General features: G+C 45.5%; 1 protein-coding gene across 1 annotated transcript in view; it reads left to right on the top strand.

Moving 5' to 3' along the window:
- The window catches only part of ARMC8 (armadillo repeat containing 8), a 44,274-nt gene that overhangs the window by 15,023 nt on the left and 7,271 nt on the right, over positions 1–21,980 (top strand). The window contains exons 7-15 of the mRNA XM_084267505.1: positions 2,381–2,441; positions 6,794–6,994; positions 9,845–9,940; positions 11,441–11,523; positions 11,814–11,895; positions 14,368–14,454; positions 16,737–16,829; positions 17,310–17,459; positions 20,348–20,443. Of these exons, the coding sequence (XP_084123631.1) occupies positions 2,381–2,441; positions 6,794–6,994; positions 9,845–9,940; positions 11,441–11,523; positions 11,814–11,895; positions 14,368–14,454; positions 16,737–16,829; positions 17,310–17,459; positions 20,348–20,443 (949 nt within the window). The remainder of the gene's footprint in view (positions 1–2,380; positions 2,442–6,793; positions 6,995–9,844; positions 9,941–11,440; positions 11,524–11,813; positions 11,896–14,367; positions 14,455–16,736; positions 16,830–17,309; positions 17,460–20,347; positions 20,444–21,980) is intronic.

The following is a 21,980-nucleotide window of genomic DNA, read 5'->3' as shown; positions in this document are numbered from 1 at the left end:
GACCTGGATCAGTTCCCTGATTCAGCTCACTAAAGCATTTCACTGAGACTTGTCTCAGGGCAAGGTCTTGAGACACCGTGTGAGGAACAAGTCGGGTATGCAGGATGGGCTCTTTTGTAATACAGCTGGGTTATGATGACTTAACCCATTCGTGGCAACAGCTTTAAAGTTTGGGGGGGGTAGGCTGTCTTTGTAAGGTAACCCCATTCCTCGTGGGAGGTCCTTCTGAGGACTTCCCATGCTCCCTTCCAACCGCAATCAGTCTATACACTCTGGTTTTACTGGTTATGTTAGGTGCCTCTTAGTGAAGAAGACAGCTTAAATCAATTACATCATAGCAGTTGCTGTTCCCACTGATTTATGCATTTCTTTGAGAATTCAGAGAATACAATGAGAATTAAGTATTAGAATTAATTTTTTTTTACTGCTCCAGATAAAAGGCAGCTGATAACTCAGGCTGGAGGAGTTCTGGCTCCAAGGTCTGTTGGTGTTCTTTACTGATCTGCTTCAAAGTGGAAGGATTTGGGTAGACAATCCCATCTTTTGCTGTTGCTTTTCAGTACTTTGGCTCAAGTGGACCTTTGGAAACATGGAATAAAACGATGTGCTGAAAAGCAAAACAGAAAATTGCAGGAAAATGGAAGACCAAACCTCTTGAGTTTCAGATTGAGTTGATCATCAATCCATGGGCAGTCATCCTTCTTAGTAGAGCACTTAAAGCTGAAGTTTCATGACAGTCCTGGGAGCACCCAAAGTCCTACCAGCTTTTCTTCTATAAGTCCACGCCGTCCTTGAGTCCCTCCCAGCCAGACTCTCTCCCCTTTCTTTTTTATTACAAGAACAGTAGGTGAAATTCTCACAGGTTCTCTTAAATTAGACTTCACTCCTACCTTGCCAGCTTTGGTCAACTAACACGCAGCTCCTCTCTGTGTTAGTAGAGTCCTTGGAATGCAGATATAGGCAGGGAGGCAAAGCCTTTTGCTGAATTTGTTTGAATCCAGACTGGCATGTGGGGCTGTCTTAAATTCCCTTCATTTTTTAACAATTAAAATAGACCTGGAAGAACAGAGTTAATACCTCTTGATTGAAATGGAGTGGGGATCCTTTACTTGGCACTGAGGAAGGAGCACTAAGCCACGTGGGAATGTGATTTGCAGCTACATGTGAAGCAGTTCCCTACTAAAGTCGCTGGAATTGCTTCCAGCTAATCCAAGTCCTTTTTACCTGAAGTAAAAATACTTTAACTTCATGTTTGAAACAGAGCTGCTTTGCCAGCCAAATAGGGTTTAGCTGGACTAACTGGTAACTGCAGGATGGGTGCTTTCCCCTGGACTGTGCGGGTGGGCAAATGACCGTTTCCTGCTGTCCAAGGCTTGGGCAGTAAAACTGTATAAAATTATCTCTGTCCTAACAGTCAAGTCTTAAGCTTTCCCCTTCCAAGGAATGATACAGAAAAAGCTGGCTGATTATGGGATTTTAGCTGTGTCTATCATGGTGGGTGTTTGGAACAGGATCAGGGATTATCACTCCGAAGAGATGAAAGGGCTCTCTTTAGGTGCTTGGAAGGAGCTCAGGAATGCAGTGGAAAGGGATAGGGTTACACACAGTGCTGCTCCTCACCTGAGCAGCTATAAATGGATGTTTTTAACCTGCCCTTCAGAGGTGAAACATGCTCGTTTTAAGTCACCTTTACTGAAATTTAAGTGGCTCTTTTTAACCTCAGTGGTAACATGATCGAAGTTACAGTGGCTCAGTTAAAGCAAAAGCTGCTTGACTGTTCCCACACTGAAAGCAGAGCAGTTGTCCTCTAGCATTGTTCTGCTTCCTTGTAGCAGAGCAGGTACAAAGTATAAACCTTCGATGGTGGGTGAGCTACATGTCGTTTCTCATAGCATGGGAACATGTGCAGGTGGGTTAACAAAGCAACTTATACATCTGTCTGATGTTGAGTCCATACTGTAGTTTGAGACCTTGGAGCTGTCGTATCCACTAAGCTCTTGCCTCATAAAGAACAAATGCTGATTGGGTTTGGTGTCAGAGATGTCATTAGGTTCATCCTTAGCAAGGATGTGCTTGTTTGAGCAGTGTTAAACAAGCATCACAACACCACCACGTCTCCTGCTAGTGCAAAGCTTGGATGGTCTGTGGCTCCCAACCCTGTACTCTGCATTGCTCCAGCAAGATGTCCTGTCCTGGAAATCCGCTTTGTAGTAGGTCTCTAGTAGTTTGTGTGCACCCAAGTCTAGGAAGCACAAATGGATTTAAGCCAAGGGTAGAACAAAGGGGGGTACACTTCATTAGTGCAGTGGGTTGTTCTGCAGCATCTGAAGTGCCTGAAAGCCAGTGATAGGTGAATATCTGTTTTGTTGCGTTGTTACAGCCTTACTTCCATGTGCAGAGCTGGAGCAATACGGACAGACGATTCTTGCATCGTTCTAAAGGTGAGTGTTTGAAAGGTTTTGTGTTTCAAGTGTTTTTCTCATGTAGGGCTATCCTGCTTCTACTTACCTGTTGCAAAAAGCAGCAGAAAAACTGTTACACTGAAGATTTCAAAGCACCAACTTCTGATTTTTATTCTTTAATTTTAGTTCAGTAAACAAGTTCCCTCATTTCCCTTTGTGTCTTTAAGCATTTACAGTGACCTGGCATTTCTAAGGAGCTTTAAATAAAAAATGATACTAAATGGTCAATGTCCAGGAATAGGTATCCCAGGCACACACCCCTTTGAGGTTGGTAACCATTTGTAGGTAACACAGAGACCGTGTTATTGCCCTGGTCTCTCTGTATGAACAAGGCAGTGGCTTGTCTCCCCACACCTTGTTTCCCAAGGCTACAGGCAGAATACATGCACAGTTTAAACATGGAGTCTGTCACAAGCAGATGGTTTCCCAGGTTTCATAATGGTTTTGTACTTGAGTCTGCTTCATGCTTGGCTAGGGAAGTTTTTCTTTAAAAAAACCCCACATTATCATGCTGAAATGCTGGATTTGATTTTTTTTGTACTGCATGTGCCACTATAAGGAAATTTAGCACAGGAAACTTCACTGGGGGAATGGACTAAAGCTGAAGGAGGGAAGGGTTATATGAGATACTAGAGTGAATTTCTTCACAGAGAGAGTGGTGAGGGGCTGGAACAGGCTGCCCAGAGAGGGGGTGGGTGTCCCATCCCTGGGGGTGTTCAAGGCCAGGTTGGATGGGGCCCTGGGCAACCTTGTGTAGCTCCAGGCCTGGAGGTTGGTGTCCCTGCCTGTGGCAGGGGGGTTGGAACTGTGTGATCCTTGGGGTCCCTTCCAACCCAGACCATTCTATGATTAAATACCATAGGAATGTGATCTCATTCTGAACAGCCAGGCTTCTGGAGCTAGTCAGAAGAAAAAAAGAAAAGCTGTTGATGAGCAAGCCCATGAGCCAGAGATCAGATAGTGCTGGCACTGCTTGTTTCCCTGTGAGATGTTGAAGTATTACTGTGATGCTGCAATAAGAAAACATGTTTGCTTTCTTTGATAATTGCTGTAGCAGTCTGGCAGGCTCCAAAGCTTTCAGAGTGCTTTCAGCATCCCTCGCTCCAGAGAACAGCACTGAGTTCAGACTTAAGGAAATGTTGCTTAAATGCCTGCAAAAATAAGTTTTTCCCTATATTGAGAAGATGTTCATGGAGTGAGCCTAGCAAAGCAGTCACTGTCAGGATTCAGTGGTGTGTGATCTGAGACCTGGTAACTTTTTATGGGAGTTCCTTGGTGCTGAAGGCTCCTCCGTGCTGCTCAGACCCTCTTGTGACCAGGCAACTCATGAGCCTGTGCATGACCATCAGTGTGTGCTGCAAGTCCATGGCACAGCTTAAAGCAAGAAATGCTTCACACCACCAAGGGCTGCTGCTCAGTATCTCACTGTGGGCTGTGGCAAACCCCAGAGGGCTCCTGCAAACTCAGGTTTTAAACTGCAGTATCATCACCGGAGTGTCAGGAACCGTCCCCATGTCCTACTGCTTGGCAATGCTGGGGAAAGGGCAGGTTGTGTGTCAGATACTGCAGTGAGGAAGCAGATTCATTCCTTTCACTGTCCATGGCAGTGGAGTCTGGCATATCTGTGGCTTTTGTTAGCAGGGTTTTGGTATCCATCATCCCAGGCAGTGACAGCTGAAAAATTCCTGTGTTGGCAGAGATGAAGACCCATCCCCTCCTGTCTTTACACAAGTCCAAAATGCAATTTGTTCCAGGGCTGCTGATGTTGACAGCAGCATCTGTTTTGCACAGTCACCTGTCTTCCAGTAAGGAAGCCAACCAAGCTGCATCCCTTTCCCTCATCCTCCTGCTTAGGTTTTTTCCAATGGACACTCCAGTTCCCTGGTCTCGCTTCTCTCTCCTTGCACTGCCTCCACACTGAGGACTACAGGTCCTTGCCCCCTACCCGTCCTCCTCCTGCCAACCTCATTCTTCTGAAAACTTTTTCCCTTCAACAATCCCCCACTGCCTGCTTAACCCCGGGCTGCAGCCTGGTGGGGATGGGTTGGGTCTCCCCTAATGGCTGTGTTCTGGGGAGAAGAAATGAGGGCTGCAGTGTAGGCCAGGCCAACTGGCTGCTAACCCTGTGGAGCTACGTGTGCTCTGCCCCGTGGGCCACATGCCTAACTACAGTCCTTTCAGACCTTTAGGAGCTGATTTCCTTGCCAGCCAACAGCAACACTTCCGTTCTCATGGAGGCTGTTTCTGCACAAATAAACACCTTAAACTTTGCACTGAAGTTTGTTGTTGATGCTTGAAGGTAGACAAAAGCGTGAGGGCAGGAGGGAGGCACAGAGCCTTGCCCTCTTGTTCAAGCATCTCATGTAACTTCTCTTCTGGGGTCACTCTGGGAACTCAGAGTTTTAAGATTTAAGTTTTACTGTCTCTGCCTGTGATAAATGCAGTCACAAATTGTTTGACCTCAGGTGAACTAAAACACCCTCTTTAGTTTTCAGAAATTATTGAAGGGAACTTGGCCACTTTGCTATTAAACTGTTCCCAGTTGGAGGACAATCAGGGATGTGTCTTTCCAAAATGGTTCTGGTTTATTTTCATTGCTCAGTTTTATTGGTTTGGCCTGTAATGTGAAAAAATAAAATGGTTTGGAGTGGGGAGGAGGCTGATAAATAATGGATTTGCTTGGAAAGGAAAGGATTTTTCTGGAATCCTCATAATGAAGGTGACTGTTTGTCCAGATAACCCTGATGCATCCCAGCGATACCATGTGAATTAAGTATCCCATCTTCACAGTCTATTTTCAGGCGTTATCTGCTGGCTAGAGAAGTTCAGGTGTACTTTGTTCACTTCATCTTAGACCTTTAATGCAGCCTCCTATTCCTCTGCATTGACTGTGTTGTACTGAGCCGTAGGTCTAATGATCAGTCAGAATGTGTCCTTCAGAATTCTTGGGCTTCTTTAATTTTAAATAGATGGAATTGCTAAAAGCTGACAGCTCTGAGATTTGTGGGTTTTGGGTGCTTGCAGGCAGTGACTTAGCAATATCTAGCGATTAATATCTAGTCATTAAATTCCAACAAATAGCTCATTTCAGGCCATTTGACTTTGAAAAGAATCAGGAGGTACAATGAGCATGGAACTCCACTTCTGTGCTTTCTTAGTCAACCTGAATGTCGGCTTTTTCAGAGCTTATGCCCAGCTTTGCTGATTGTATTTATGCCAGTCACAGTTCTTAATGTCCCTTGCACCAGCTTGGTGATTGAAGCTGGTGACATTTAATCATTATGATGCAGTTCTGAACTATGCTGCTTAAAAAGTCCTGTAACAGTTAAATGCCCCAAGGAACAAACCTGGGGAGGTGCTAGAAATCACACTGAGGTGATTTCTGAGGGCTGCTTAAATCTACCAGCCCTCAGCAGCTGTCCTCCCTTTTAAAGAGTTCTGCCTGGCTTCCTAAGGAGGCAGAAGATCCGTAGGGTGAAGATCCTTAGGGATCTTCTGTGCTGTTAGAACCAATTTTCAACTGTTGAGGCTGAAAGTCTTATCTGATGTCTCAAGTGATAGATAGGCAGTGACCGTCCCAACTTCTGGAGAACTGGTCTTTCCAGAGTTAAGTGCCTTTCACTGAGCTTTGGGTAAAGAAAGATTTGATTGCATTAAGGGTTTTAATACTTAAAGGAGAGAAGGTATGACAAAAGTGTTGGCGTATGACTGAACCAAGGTACGGGGATATGTCAGGGTAAGGCAGAAGGGACCTGGATTCCAAGTGAACTTCATTTCTGATCAACCATACACACTGTTTAGGATTAGTTCTTCCTTCCCCACTTCTCCTAGAAGCCAGTGTGGGCCAAGGAAGCCCTGAGAGAATTTTTGACTGCCTTGTTCTTAGTCCTAGATCGCAAAAGGGCAAGGAGGGGTCTTGGGTACTTTTGGTTCCTGTGAGCAGCAAGAATAAACCTGTGTAAATAGAAACTTTTGAGGGAATTTTTTGGTGTTGTTTAGCTTTCGTGGAGCTTTGACCACAGTAACTTCTAAAGATTTCATTCACACAGACTAATCCTGGCAGCCAGAGAAACTGGTTGAAAGTAGCCTACCATGTGCTTAGTAATGCCTGAACGATTTCTCTGTGTGTGGAGTCCTCAAAACCACTAAAACCTTCTTGTCTCCAAGTGTTGATCCAAAGAACATCCTTGAGGATTGCTCTAGGATAGCTCTAGGATTTGAATTTTGGGGGGGGTAGGGGGGGAGTGTGTGTGTGTGAGCTCCTACTAAACACCGGTGGTTTTTGTCTTGTGGGTTGTTGTGTGTTTGTTTTTTGTTTTTAAACTTTTCAGACTCTGCCATGTTTGGTTCGAATGTGCAGTAAGGAGAGGCTGCTGGAGGAGCGCGTGGAGGGAGCCGAGACACTGGCCTATTTGATTGAAACCGACGTGGAGCTCCAGCGGATCGCCAGCATCACTGACCACCTCATCGTCATGCTCGCTGACTACTTCAAGTACCCCAGCTCCGTGAGTGCCATCACTGATATCAAGAGGGTACGTCTCCTTACCCATTTATTCCTGACCCCTTTGTTAATCATCTCTTTGGAATCTCTGAAAAACCTGCCAAAGTGGGGGTTAGTAAAAGGGCTCGGGAATTAGTATTTTTTAAATTTGGTTTAAACCTTATGTCTGAATTCCTCAAATAGGGGGATGATCAGAGGTCTGGCAGCAGTTGATTCCTCATGCATATAATCCCCAAATCTTTGCACTCTCACTGTGTTTTCTGGAGCCTGCCTTAGGCAAACTGAAGTCACTGTGTATATCTGGACTCCTGTAAGAAGGATGCTGCGTTCTTCTATGTCACAGAATCATACAGTCACAGAATCATAGGAGCTGGGAGGAACCTCCAGAGCTCATTGTGTCCAACCCCCTGCCAAAGCAGGGTCCCTAGAACAGGTTGCACAGGTTGGCATCCAGACGGGGCTGGAGTATCTCCAGAGAAGGAGACTCCACACCCCCCGTGGGCAGCCTGTCCCAGGGCTCCCTCATCCTCACTGTGTAAAGGTAGAGAGAGGCTGTGGGGAGTTTAACATCACCTCACCATAGGAGTTCCATTGCATTTTTCAGAGATAGCAGTGAGATGCAAGAGTGAGACATCAGTCGTGTTTGCAGAGTTCAACAGACTTACCTTCAGGAAGCAGTATGTTTGAGCTGTGTAAGAGAGAAGAGCCCATGCAGTCACAGAATCACCAGGTTGGAAAAGCCCTTTAAGATCATCAGGTCCAACCGTTCCTGTCCTGTGCTGACCCATATCCCTGAGCACCTCATCTACCCTTTTTTTAAACACATTGCAGTGAGCAATCCATTCCAATTCTTAAGCCTGTGAAAAACAGTAACTTCAGGGATGCTTCTGTTTAAGCAGAAAAACACCTGGATTTCATGCAGCATGTCTTATTATGAGTTGTCTGCACTTGCAGGAGGTCAGATAAACAGAGACCAGATACACCTCGGAGACTTAAGTTCACAGCTGTTGTCCTAGGAGTTCTTATCCCTGAACGTTCTTTACAGATCTGTGTACACTTTCCAAAGCACTACTGGTTCAGTCGACCTCAGAAGCAAGATTGGTTTTGATATTCCACGCATGGAGATACCCGCTGCCTATTCCCTTCCCCTCTGGGCTTGGTTGTCAGAAAGGTCCCCAAAAAACTGGGTCATGGAGCCCTGTTCTTTCTCTGAAGCTAGCCCAAGAGGTAGACTTACTTCTCAGGCTTTCATAGAATGGGATGGATTTTGTATATAGAGCTGCCTTGAATCCTCTGTACAAAATGCAAGTTAAGTATTTAAAAACAAAATAAAAAGTAGTTGCAGTACAAACTTAAATAAGCAGAAGGAAGTTGAGGAGCTGACTGGGGAGTAATGGGTGTCAACTGTAGCATCAAAAAATTACTAGGTGCCAAATGTGAATGGGACAATTATAAATATTATTTCATTGTTGGAAGTGTGCAGAAGGTCTGTAAAAACAGTCAGCTGGAAAGCCAGGGTGCTTCCTTTGGATAAATGCTGTGAATTACACCCTGTGAGGTAGAAACTGCACAAGTGAGGACTCTGCCAAACAGATCACTTCTCTGTTTTAAATATTTTTAACAAGGATATAATACATCCTGCTCTGATACAGGTGCATCAGAAAGGATTACCCACACAGCTTAATTTTTGACAGTTCTTTTGCTTTGGCACTTTGCTGCGTAACACTAGTGATTCTCTGGCCTTTTGTCTGTCATTTGGTCCAGAGTTCTAAGGGCACTTGGAACTTGGAAGGGTTCTTCTCACTGGGAAGAACACGAGGTCTGAAAGTCTTAATTTTCTGTTCAAAGTGGGTTCAGTGCCAAGGTCAGATGAAGATACTCAAGTCTTTGTCCAGTCAGGTCTTGAGAGCTGCTGAGAATGGAGATGAAACAACCTCTCTGAGCAATCGGTTCCAAAGTCTGACTGTTTGAAGAGTGAATTTTTATTTCTTATAATGCAGTAAGAACCTCACCTGTTTGTTTGACTGTTGCGTCTCCTCCTCTTGCTGTGCACCTCTGTAGAGAATCTGGCTCCATGTTCTCCTTGTAGGTACTGTGGGGGCTGCTCTTAGATCTCTACTCAGCCTGCTCTTCTGGCTGAAGAAGCCAGGGCACGCCCCATCTGCTCCTCTCCTGAAGTGAAGGCTCTGTGCTCTGCTCCATGCCTTTCTCACACCTCTCAGGAACTCAAAACACTGGGATTTTATGATCCCTATAGCTAGTGCTCCCGTTATCATAACCCCAAGCATTTTTTCATGATCCCTCAGCAGCATATTCAGTGGTGCATCAGCCTCCTTCACCCCTCTGACACTTGGGTTGAGAAGTACCTTCCAGAAACTTCATAGACAGCTTATATCCTGCTTTGTTGCCTTTACAGCAGAAGTCAGGAGTTAGCATCCGGCTTCAATGGAGGTCCTGTATTTAGAGACTGGTTTTGGCTCCAGTTTTCCTTCAGTTCTCTTGATAAAACATCCTTTGATTTTTGTCCTCTCTCTTTTGGCTCATCCTGGCTTGTCCCTGTACATTTCTGTAGAGTATGTAAGATTAGCTTTTGCCTGCATAGAGTCTGATAGAGCAGTAACGTTACAGGAGTGCTTTGGCCTCAAATTCTTTATTTAGGTGGATTTACCTGTAAGTCAGTAGAGAAGCTATAACCACATTCTTAACTGCAGTTCTTCCATTCAGTTGGACATCAACTAGTGGGACAACAGTTTGTTGGTGTTTCTGGCTCTCTTGGTGGGTAGATAGAAGCCCAGAAGATATGCTCTAGTTTACAACATCAAAAAAACCCCACCTGTAATTTTTAGTGCCTAAGTTTGGTTTCTGTGCTTTCTTTCACTAGCTGGACCATGACCTGAAGCACGCCCACGAGCTGCGCCAGGCTGCGTTCAAGCTCTACGCCTCCCTGGGAGCGAATGATGAAGATATTCGAAAAAAGGTGAGGCCCCAAAAACAATCACAGTGGGGCACAGCCCTGGCTGGAAGGTGGGCTGAAGGGCAGTGCAGGAATTCCATCTGTGCTGCTCTTTGCTTTATAAGTAAATGACTCAATGAAGTCATCATTGAGGCATCATAAGCTGCAACAAGAAGGCTCGCTTTCTGTTACATCAGTGCAGTTTTTTCCCTGTGCTTTCTTTCCATGGGATTTGAACAAAAATTGTCTTGCCCTAACAAATTAGAAGAGTAAAGTTTATTTATGTAAGCACCTTCACCGTGCTGAACTAGATTGTCTTAAGTAAGTTGTCTTCCAACGTGTTGCACTCCTTGCTGCTCCCAAGGTGTGCAGGAATATTGCCGTGCTGTATGAGTAATTACCAAAACCTCTCTTCTGAGGGGCAGAATATAGCTCCCTTGGCATGTCTCCTACCACAAAACAAACATTTAAAACAAAACCAACCAACAAAACACCAGAACAAACCAAAACCAGCAACCCACCAACCAAAAGCAGTAGAAAGTCTAATCCTACTGGTTAATAATGTCAGAATTCGTTCCATGATTCTGAAGTGCCCAAGGGCTCTTGTACAATTTGAATAAAGGGATCAGTGTGAGAAGGAAGTCTGCTTGGTCATGGCAAGGAGAAGGTTAGATGGTTGGAACTCCTGCTTAGTTGAAATCATGTATAGAAAGTGGAGGGAAATTAAATGATGAATAATTAAAGGCAGCATTTTTTTAAAAATTAAGCAGCATGGAGTTGCATGGCACACATAAACAGTAGATGTGGGAGGAGGGAGAAGTTTCTTGCTTGTTAAAGGGTGATAAACAGAAGAAAGATGGGGACAGGGAAACACAGCATTGAAAAGATAACTACTGGGAAGACCGATTAGTGGGGAACCCTCAGGATCTCCAGATTTCAACCCCCTGAGTTTTGCTTTTGATGCAGGGTCAGTTTCTGTAGTTTATTCCTTTAGTAAGGATCCTTCTTTTGCATATCAAAGCATCAGTTTTAATATGTTGTGGGTGTGGAACATGACAAAGCTAATTTATTATTAAAAAAAGCCATCTTTCATCTTGGTATTAACTCCTGTTTATCCCAGTCTAAGTGCTTGTGCTGGCTGTGTCTAAGGCAGGTGAACTGTGTGGTCTGTTGCAGATAGCTCCACAATGTGCCTCTGATCAGTACTTTGTATATATTGCATACACTCCTTTGGTTTCATATGACATTGAGGACAATTCATCTATATAAAAATATCTCCTCTTGTTCCTTGCTGAGTAGTAAAATCATTTTGAGAGCAGTAGTGGAGCGTGGAACGCACTATTTTCCCTAAGTTGCCTGCAGATACACACTCCTTTCTATTTAACCCGGGAGGAGAATGTGGCTTGCTGGTCTTAGCTACAGGTTTTATAGCCAATATTTAAAGTGTTGCAGATGACAAAATCACCAACCCATAAACACTGATAGTATTTTACTCATGTGACATTGCTGCTTTGTTTCCTGCAGATCATTGAGACGGAAAATATGATGGACCGTATTGTTAACGGCTTGTCTGAGTCTAGTATCAAGGTGCGATTAGCTGCGGTCAGGTAGGGAGCTTTTCCCTTTCCTACAAACACTCCTGTCTTGTCAAAGCCTGATACTGCACTTGTTGGTATTTCTGCTGATTTCTCAAAAGCTAATCTGAAGTCATTTCTGCCAAAGAAAAACTTCTTCTGGGCAGAACTTACCCTTGATTGGTGTATCAGTATCATTTTGCTCTTTACAGTATACTGCTTAATCACATTGTAAGCTGAACCTTAGTGTAGGAGCAGTGTATATATTACAGTGGTGTTCATGTGAGTGTGTCTCACAAGGAAGGTTTTTTTTCCCATTCCAGATGTTTGCACAGTTTGTCCCGTTCTGTACAGCAGCTCAGGACAAGTTTTCAGGATCATGCTGTATGGAAACCTTTAATGAAGGTAAGTAAGAAAAATCAAGTCCTGACTGCTGCAGTGTTCTGCTCCATCAAAGGTGGATACAGTGCCTGGTCAATTTGCATGCCTTTCCCTAAATTTGTCAGAGACATGACCTAGAAACCAAAATTCCATGCCCTTCTCTGTGCCTGGGTTTTGGTTGGTTTTGTTAGTTCTCTGGTGTTTTTAAGTGATCAGTGAGTGAGGCCAAATTATCCCTGTTATTTGCATAGGACGCTCGGAGGACTGCATCTCCCTTCATTTCAGGCTCAGACTAGACCTGGTCTGTAAGCACTAGAAGAGAGTTTAGATCTGCCTTTTTCTCCTCTAGTTCTCTGCCTTCTAGATCTCATTGCAGATTTAAAACTGGAGGCAGAGAGTTCAGCGAGACCTTTAGAAAGACACATTTTAATATAATGCAGTTATCCACGTGATTAAATGGGATCAAAGTGTGTCAGGGAATGTGACTGTTGTCAACTGCAGATGATTAAACCAGTTTTGCAGCTACAGCATCTTTCAGACCATGAAAATGGGGAATGAAGTCTGGAAGAAGCCTGAAAGCTTGGGCAGTATAGACATCCATGAGAGTCCCCCAAGGTGAGCTTTTCTCTCTGTTCTGAAGTAAAGCTGCCAGAGCAGAGAAAGTGCTGTTGGCACAGATGATGAGCCCCTAACGAGATCATTATGAGAGATGACTGTCCAAACTTTCACTCAAGAGTCTGGAAGGAAGTAAAGGATCAGGAGATCCTTCTGTTACTTCTAGTGGTATTTCAGGAAGATGCCTGTTGTGCTCTAATTCTCCAAGTTAGGGTCTCAAGCAAACCTTTCTCACTGATCCTATGCTCTGGCCATCACGTTGGCTTGCAGGCCAAGAAACTTTCTCAGCCTTCTTTGTTGCTTGCATGAACTAGGGGCCCTAAAGCATGTGCCTACTTTTTTCTACAGTTTCATGATGGAAATGATGTGGAAAGGATTTCCTGACATCATACACAGTACAGTTATTACAAGTTAAGCATTCATCCTGGAACTGGGTGTGTGAGTTGTGATACTAATCCATGGATGTCCAATTCATTAGTTTTATTGGGAGCTCAAGGGAGATTTCATCATGTGGGATTCTCCTATAGTGTAATAATCCCATGATCAACACCTGAAGGGGCTCGGAGGGGAACAATGTGGATATTTTAGGAGTTTGTGAAAGGCCAGGCTTTGAAACATCAGACCTTTGTAAATGTAAGAGAGGAGGATGATGGGGTTGCTTGAAGAAGCACAGCCAGCAGGGAAGGAGAGCGATGTGAAAGAACACATAGATGTCAGGCTCTGTGTAAATGCAGCTGCTGGCAGCTGTTTTGGTTTGTATGAAGTAAGCTGAAGTCAGAAACTTTTATCTTCATTCTGGAATGTCAAATATTACTTTTATTTTTCTATTAATAGTATTAAATCAAGATAGACTGAAAATTCATTTAGATTAATAATAACTCCTTAATTCCTTTCTCCCCTAGCATATGTAGTTGTATAAGCCACTGAACAGTACTGTTGAAAACTCTAGGACATACCTAGGTACTTCAGTGCAAGCCTGTATGAAGGCAGTAACTGATGATATTTGCAGCTTGCTCACTGGTCTGAAACAGAAGGTGGTGCAGAACAGCCCCTCCATTACTTACCCCTTTCTTTGCTGGAGGAGCAGTTGGATCCTCCACCCTGTTTTCTCACTGAGCTTTCTCAGAACATGCAAGGGAGACACTCTGTTTGAGAACAGTGTATGTTGGTCTTGCTGGTGACTTCTGGCTTACTTGTCTGAAAGGATGGTCATGAGGCAATGTTCTGCGTTGGGCTTTGCAGGAGGTACAGCAGTGTTGAGGAGGCTCCTCCTGTAGCTTCCTCCTCCTGGGTAAAGCACAACACGGGGCTGTGCCGCGGGGGACAGCCTGCTCTCTGTGGAGAGAATGGCCACAGAGCTAAACTACAGCCTGCTCTCTGTGGAGAGAATGGCCACAGAGCTAAACTACAGCCTGCTCTCTGTGGAGAGAATGGCCACAGAGCTAAACTACAGCCACCTGCACCTCTGTGCTTTACAGAGGGGGGATCTGCGCCCACCGAGTTATCTTAGGTTGGACCTGGGAGCTCTCAAGTCTGGCATCTGGGAAATAGCTTTCACAGAATGTGTAAGGTTGGAAGGGACCTTCAGAGGCCATCCAGTCCCACCTCTGCAGTGAACAGGGACATCTTCAGTAGATCAAGTCACTCAGCCCCATCGAGCCTGACCTTGAATGTCTCCAGGGATGGGGCCTCCACTACATCTCTTTGCGTTACTCCAGCTTGTCACGTAATGTGTATTGTCACACGGGGTTGAACGAGCACCATCAGGATCTGCACTGCTAGCCTGAAAATACACAGAATAATTACAGATACCCCATTCCAAAACTATCCCCTCCTGCCTCCCAGCTAACAGAGATTCCTTCCTCTGCCCTTTGACTGCAGGTTTTACAGAATGCTCCAAATGAAATTCTTGTAGTAGCATCTTCCACACTATGCAATCTTCTTCTGGAATTCTCTCCGAGCAAAGAGGTTAGTATTTATCCAGAAACAGGAAGAAGTAACAGACAGAGGTTGTGTTATACCATGTTTCAAGAAGCATAAATACCTTCCTTGGTAGCCACTGCTTGTGACGCACTGTAGAGCTGTAAAAACCCATCAAGCTCCTTATAGTGCTGTGATAGTTAAATGTGGTTGAATAGTTAAATGTAGTGTCTGAAGCAAAAAAAGTAGATGTGAAATTTTGGATTTCTTTTAGTTGTAAATTGTTATCTGAAAAATTCACAAGCAAGAAGAAAACAAATGGGTAATTAGTAGTAATGTGATCCCTTGTCATAAAGGATTACTGCTGGAACCTGAAGAATGCTGCTGTAGCTGAGTCTTATGGTTTTATTGTTCCTGGCTGAATGATCCAGGATATCTGTTCTTGACCTTATCATTGCCTACAACTACCTGAAGGGAGGTTGTAGAGAGGTGGGCGATGGTCTCTTCAGCCAGGGGACAGGAGATGGGACAAGGGGCAATGGCCTCAAGCTGTGCCAGGGCAGGGTCAGAGCGTATGTGAGGGAAAAGTTCTTCCCTGCAAGAGTTGTCAGGGCCTGGCACAGGCTGCCCAGGGAGGGGGCTGAGTCCCTGCCCCTGGATGTGTTCAAAAAAAAGGGTAGATGAGGTACTTAGGGATATGGGTCAGCACAGGACAGGAACGGTTGGACTTGATGATCTTAAAGGTCTTTTCCAGCCTTGTGATTCTGTGAGTTTGGTGTGTGTATTTCCTACAGGTCACAAGTACGTGTCAGTCCTTCACAGCCATGGAACAGTTCCCAGCTCCCAAGCATTACCTGGGCAGCAACTAAACCATCCCTGTGTTACCATCAGCACTGTTCCTATCCCAGCTCCCAAACTCCAGCAGTCCACTGGCTGCTGGAAAGAAAATTAACTCTATCCTGGCCAAAACCAGGACACGAGCAGAGTTCACCAGCCCACAGGTTTTCTTGTTCACACTGTGGGTCACAGCGTGGTGTTTCCACTTCAGATTGGATTGAAACACTGAATTTTGTGTCTGGACATGGGGTTCATGTGAAGAACATCATTCCAAAAGCAAATGCTGCTTATGCAAAATGAAGGGACATGTAGAACTGTTAGATTGGAGAGCACCTGTGCATAAGCAGTCTGATTTTTATTTGATATATCACCCCTTTTTTTTTTCTACATGGTATTTTGAAAATTAGCTGTAATCTTCCAGTCAGGTAAACAAAGGCAGCTGCAGCAGACCTGTATTTTGCCCTGTAAAAGAGCCAAGTCAAACCCAGTTTTGGAATGTCTCCTCCTTGCTGTGGAGCCAGGCAGCTTCCAGTGGTCTGGAGAAACCCCTGGCAGCTCGTCACAGTGCCCATGTGCCCAGGGCCAGGTGAATGCTGGCACAAGGTTCTCTGACCCTCTTCCTGCTGACTGCAGCCTTCTCCACAGAGATGAATTTGGCTCTTGAGTGGGTTAAACCCTCCTTCCCCAAAACCCAGATATGTGAAATTACTCATTGCTTTTGAAGAAATAACTTCAGGAAGAAAGGAAAACCTTGTGTACTAGAGCAGCTCGAGTCACTGGATGAATCCTTTTAGTGCCTGAGGTTGTTGGGTAGTAACCTTCAAAGTTCATTTGGGGCAAAAGCAGTTGTTCCTCATTTAACTTCAATTACATTCATCAGTGTGAACGACAAGCTGCCTCTGTTGATGTTCATCCTGTCCTTTACAGATGGGATACTGCAGTGTTTTGCATTTCAGGCCAAAAAGATCAGTCTCCAGTTGGCTTCCTTGTGCTGAAGTACTTCTGTTGGGTTTTTCTTTGGCCTTATCACTAAACACAGAGGTTCCACACCAGGAAATGGATCGAGTAGCTTCTTTTCTCCATACCCTCTTTTAAAAAGTCACATCTGATGCCCAAAAAGACATGATTGCCTAAGGAAGGAGGTGTTTGTGGAGAGTAGCCCTAAACTGAAAATTTTGGGGGAAAACAAAGATGGGACAGATGCATACATGGTATCACAGCTGTGTGTGGGTGTGTACATCTGTACACATCTATGTGTACACAAATATGTGGAGGCATGTGAGAATATGGCCATCCTGACCCAAGTTTAGGTGTAACCACCTGCCTTTTAACACTCCTAAATATAGGATGTGGCTTGGCTGGTTCATCTGAGTGGGCTGGCCAGGTTGTAAACTCAAGAATGAGAATCACTTGCTTGCATCTTGTATTACATTTGTATGCATGTCCAATTAGTGATGTTTTAAAGAACTCTTTCCTCTCCCTGTTCATTTTAGCCTATTTTAGAATCAGGAGCCATAGAACTTCTATGTAGTTTAACGCAGAGTGAGAATCTTGCCTTGCGAGTGAACGGCATTTGGGCTTTAATGGTGAGTAGAACACGTGGGTGAAATGCTGCTTGGGACTTCTCCTTCTGGGCAAAAAATGTGTATGAGGTGTAACTTAAAATTCATCAGTTGTTATTAAAAATAACCTAGCTGAAATCTGGCCTGTCCTTCTGCCTAGCTATAGAAGGGGAACAGTGTCAGCCTGCAACAGTTGAGCAATCAGGCCATAAAACAAAGCACGCCCTTCTGTTCTGGTACCACTCTGGTTGCCAGGATCATTAGGGGAAACAGTCAAGTAGTGTCAGTGGGGTGCCAGGGGACACATAAAAGCAGGTGGTCCCCAGGTTGGCTCTGTGAAACTGTAGAAATTTGATTCACTGTGTAGCATTCCTTCATAAATTATAAACTTTGCAATATTAAGTTCACAAGGACAGATGCTTGCAGGTAACAGTCTGCTAAAAGAGTAAAAGCCCAAGTTGAAGGGGGGGGAAAAATGAAGTAAAAAATGTCTGCCTCTTGCAGAACATGGCGTTCCAAGCAGAACAGAAGATCAAATCAGACATCCTACGGGGTCTGAGCACAGAGCAGTTATTCCAGTTGCTTTCTGATTCTGATGTAAATGTTTTGATGAAAACTTTGGGGCTGCTCAGGAATCTTCTCTCTACTCGCCCGGTAAGTAGAGCTGCAAACAGACCTTCTTCTGAAAGCTGCTCAAACAGCAGACAGTGCAAATTAATTCTTAATCTTCTTTGTAAGAGAAGCCATTTTTCTGTTTCATGCTCAGTGTTTTGCCAAAAGCGAGGCCTCTGCTTTTTTCTAAGTATCTGTAACCAAGCGTAAGAAAACATTAGAAGAAATTCTGGATGTCCCCTGAAATGTTGCAGTTGTTACCCAGTTCAGAGCCAGACAGTTCCATTCCATGCTAATTCCACTGAGTTAAGAATCACAGAATCACCCTGGTTGGGAGAGACCTTTAAGATCAGTGAGTCCAACCACAGCCTAACCCTGCCCAGCCCACCTCTAGACCATGTCCCCAAGCACAACATCTCCATACCTTTTAAATCCCTCCAAGGAGGGTGACTCCACCTCCCTGGGCAGTGCTTGACTCCCCTTTCAGTACAGAAATTCTTCCTGATCTCTGACTTGAATCTCCCCTGGGGCAATGTTAAGCCATTTCCTCTCATCCTATCACTTGTCACCCAAGAGCAGAGACCAGCCCCACCTCTCTACACCCTCCTTGCAGGTAGCTGCAGAGAGCCATAAGGACTCCCCTCAGCCTCCTTTTCTCAAGACTAAACAGCCCCAGCTCCCTCAGCCACTCCTCACAGGACTTGTGCTCCAGACCCTTCACCAGCCTTGTCACCCTTCTCTGGCCATGCTCCAGCGTGTGGTGAACATCCTTCTTGTAGTGAGGGGCCCAAAACCGGACACGGGGCTCAAGGTGCAGCCTCCCCAGAGCTGAGTGTAACAGGACTATCACTTCCCTGCTGTGTTGGTCACACCATTCCTGATACAGGACAGGATGCCATTGTCCTTCTTGGCCACCCAGGCTCACTGCAGGCTCATGTCCAGCCAGCTGCCAATCAACACCCCCAGGTCCTTCTCCAGAATGCTCTTTCTGTGCAGCATCTCTGGAGCAACAGTAAGAGGGTTGCACTGTTGAGTCAATGTGTGGAGCGGTCCATAGCTTAGAAACACCTGTGTTTCTTCTCCCTTGACAGCTGAAATATCTCTGTCCTTGCCTAGCTCTAGAGATAGTATTGGCTTTTTGAATTTGGCTGTGGGGCTGTGTGCTTCCAGAATCACAGAATGGTCTGGGATGGAAGGGACCCCAAGGATCACAGAGCTCCAACCCCCTGCCTCAGGCAGGGCCACCAACCTCCAGGCCTGGAGCTACACAAGCCTGTTCCAGCCCCTCACCACTCCCTCTGTAAAGAACTTCCCCCTAATATCTAATCCAACCCTTCCCTCCTTCAGCTTCCATCCATCCCCCTTGTCCTGCCATTATCTATGCTTTTAACAAGCCCATTCCCCTCCTATTTCAGGGACTGGAAGGCTGCAATGAGGTCCCCCCGCAGCCTTCTCTTCTCCAGGCTGAACAAGCCCAGTTCCCTCAGCCTCTTTCCATAGGGGAGCTGCTCCAGCCCTCTGAGCATCTCCGTGGCTCCTCTGACCCCTCTCCACCAGTCCCACATCTTTCTTGTATTGGGGCCCCAGCTCTGGACACAGGACTCCAGCTGGGGCCTCCCCAGGGCAGAGCAGAGAGGGACAATCCCCTCCCTGTCCCTGCTGCTACCCCTCTGCTGATGGAATGCATGTGAGCATTTTACACACTGCAGTGAAATGGTTTGAAAACATAAGCCTGTGAATTGTTTTGGACAGGGAGAGAGAGATGTTGGTGGAGGAAAAGCAAGGGGTAGTGCCCTGTGAAGAACAAAGGGAAGACATGGAGCCAACATTTTTTGGTGGGGGGGAGAAAGCCCACGAAGCCTCTACTATGCAGTTACCATGTGTTGTGTTTCTGCCATAAAAAGATCACTGCAAAAAGTCTTCTGGTATTTGTACTCATTGAGCTCTCAATAAGCTGCATAGAAAATTAGCTCTGTCTTAATGGGAAAAGATCCCTAGTAACCAGTCAGTCATTAAATTCTGCATGAGCTCTGACAGCAAATTCATCTTATCACTTAAGGTGTTCTTCCACCAAAACTGTCCCAGCTTCACCTACTCTCTGTAGTACGTCTTAGGGCCAGAACCAAGTATGTCCATTGCCTACCCCAAACTCACTCCAGAATAAGTCATCCAGCAGCTTTCAAATGAAGCCTGATATTAGCATTTTAGAAGGTCCTACAAAAATCCCTAACGTCTGACAACACAGTGTGCTGGTACTCCCTGGTGGCTGTTTGCTGTTGCTCTTTGAGTTTTGGTGCCAGTTAATCCAGTAGATCGAGTTTGATCTTTCTCTTAGTCCTAATGATCAATTATACTCTAGTATCAGTGGTTATAGTCTGTGAGGAAATGTTCTTTATCTGTAAGTCTATAACTTGTGCCAGTTTTCCTGAGCAGCAAGGAAGATGTATGGCTTGTTTTTCTGAACCTTCTCAGACTCTTAAAATACAGACTTCAGACCTGGCCACCTGGTCCCCATAAGAGTTGCAAATAGCAGATTAAGAAGCACCAGTTTTCTTACCCCTCTCTGATCTCACCTTATATCAGAAGACAGATGTGGTTGTGGTTTGGTTGGGTTTTTTTTCTAAACTGCAGCATCCTGCTTAGAGCTTGTGCCCGCAGGATTCAGTCTTCAGACTGGGCTCCATGCAACTGGGAAACCAGTGTCTTTTCTGCAGGTCTTCCCTTGCTCTCTCAAACAAGGCCAGGCTTCAGAGGAAGAGGAATTTTGTGAAGTGTTTCTGCTGTAATGGGTCTTGTTTGTGGGAGACCTCACTATAGGAGCCAGGGTCTTTCTGCAACGTTGCTACTCTTTGCTTAGAGTAATTCAAGTAGGAACGCTGCTTCTTGGCCTGGGGAGCTACACTGATTGTATTTCATCATTGCTTTGGCAGCACATAGACCATATAATGAGCACTCATGGGAAGCAAATCATGCAAGCAGTGACCCTCATTCTGGAAGGCGAGCACAATATCGAAGTCAAAGAGCAGGTAACCCTTTTGCTTTGTGTTGTCCTGGCTGAATAGAATTTCATAAAGAGATAAGAATGCTTACTCATCCCAACATACCATATTTTCCTGGGATTAGGATGTGCTGTGGATGTGTCACTGACAGCTCTGTTTAATAGCTTTAGTACCTACAAGAATGCTGCACTTTGTAATAGCTTATTAAACACATTGTAACCAAATTCAGGATGTTTCTTAAATAGAGGCTGGGCAAAGAGGAGGATGCTTCATATGAGAGCAGAAAAGTACAGTGTAAGGTAACAGTGTGGTAGAAAGCAGACAGCAGGAATAAGGGAGGAGAGAGAAGTCAGTATTCCCAGCAAGGAAGTGGTGGTTATTTGCTCCTAAAGCAGCCGTCAGAGCGGTCAGTAGTGAAGAAGACCATCCCTGCCTGCCTTGCTGGCAGCAATGTGTGTTCTTGGGTACCTGCAGGCACTGGCAGCAGCTAGAAGAGGAGGGGCATTGGCAGGGGAAAGCAGGGGCTGGTGTAGCCTGGGGAAAAGTGTCCTGAAAAGTGATATCCCAGAGGTAGGAGATGACAGTAGGGAGCAGCATCACTGACTTGCTGGCTGTGGGGATGCTAAAGCAAAAAGAAGAGGCAGAATGGGCAGAATTTGGCTGATCTTTTAGCTGCCTTGTCTGTCACCAGAGTTAGAGAACCCTGTTTCTTCCTTGTGAAGAATGGGGGCACAATGAGAAGCTGTGGAAGGTTCCAGGACGTTCCTGTGGCTCAGGATGGATGTTGGTAGCAGAGAGCTTGTTGAATGAGTGTAAAAGCACAGTTAAATTCAGCCTGGTCTAAATCTCTGCTTGGAGAAGAACAGGCTGAAGGCAAACAGGCCTGCAGAATTAGCAAAACAGCCCCTGAAGACTCTTAACAGATGGTAAGTTTGGTGATACCGTGGTTGCAGAACAGCTGAGGAGTTGCCTGGATAGCACTGGTAAAGCTCTAGTGACAGGGATGGCTGTCACTGCAGCAGCAGGTCACCTGCTTGCCAAGCCCCTTGGAGTTATTTCAGAGGAGAATCAGTGTGCCTGGGGGAGACTCGTGGCCAGGGCAGAGGGATGGGGGCTGAATGCAGCCCATAGGGTCTGGGGCTGAGCGCTGACACGCAGAGCCTCCTCTCTGTCCCCGGCTGCGATGGGCAGCTTGCTTTAACTGCAGAACCAAGTCAGGCATCCAGCCCTGCCTGTCAGCACACAGGAGCTCAGACTTCTGGCAGGACAGTGCTTATCTCTCACTGGCTCATCAGTATGTAATTAGCAGCTTGGGAGTAATCAATCCCTGGAGCTGCTGACATGAGTGCGGTGCAGCTTAAACACTGGCATCACACAAGTGCTGGTCATTGTCCGGTGTCCTGTGGTTATCCCTGCATGTCCAGAGCAGGTGGAGAGGTCCTGTGGGATACAGTTTGTGGAGCATCTCCAAGTGCCTCCTGAGGTTCAGGAAAGGTGCCTGTGAGCTTCTCGGCGCAGGGTGTGTGTTGCCAACGTGGGCCTGGGTGTTTCACAGTCATTCTGT

The sequence above is a fragment of the Gallinula chloropus genome (genome assembly GCF_964237585.1).
Source record: "Gallinula chloropus genome assembly, chromosome: 8".
In the NCBI taxonomy this organism is placed as follows: domain Eukaryota; kingdom Metazoa; phylum Chordata; class Aves; order Gruiformes; family Rallidae; genus Gallinula; species Gallinula chloropus.
The sequence above is the reverse complement of the archived record's forward strand: the minus strand, read 5'-3'. Positions and strand labels throughout refer to the sequence as shown.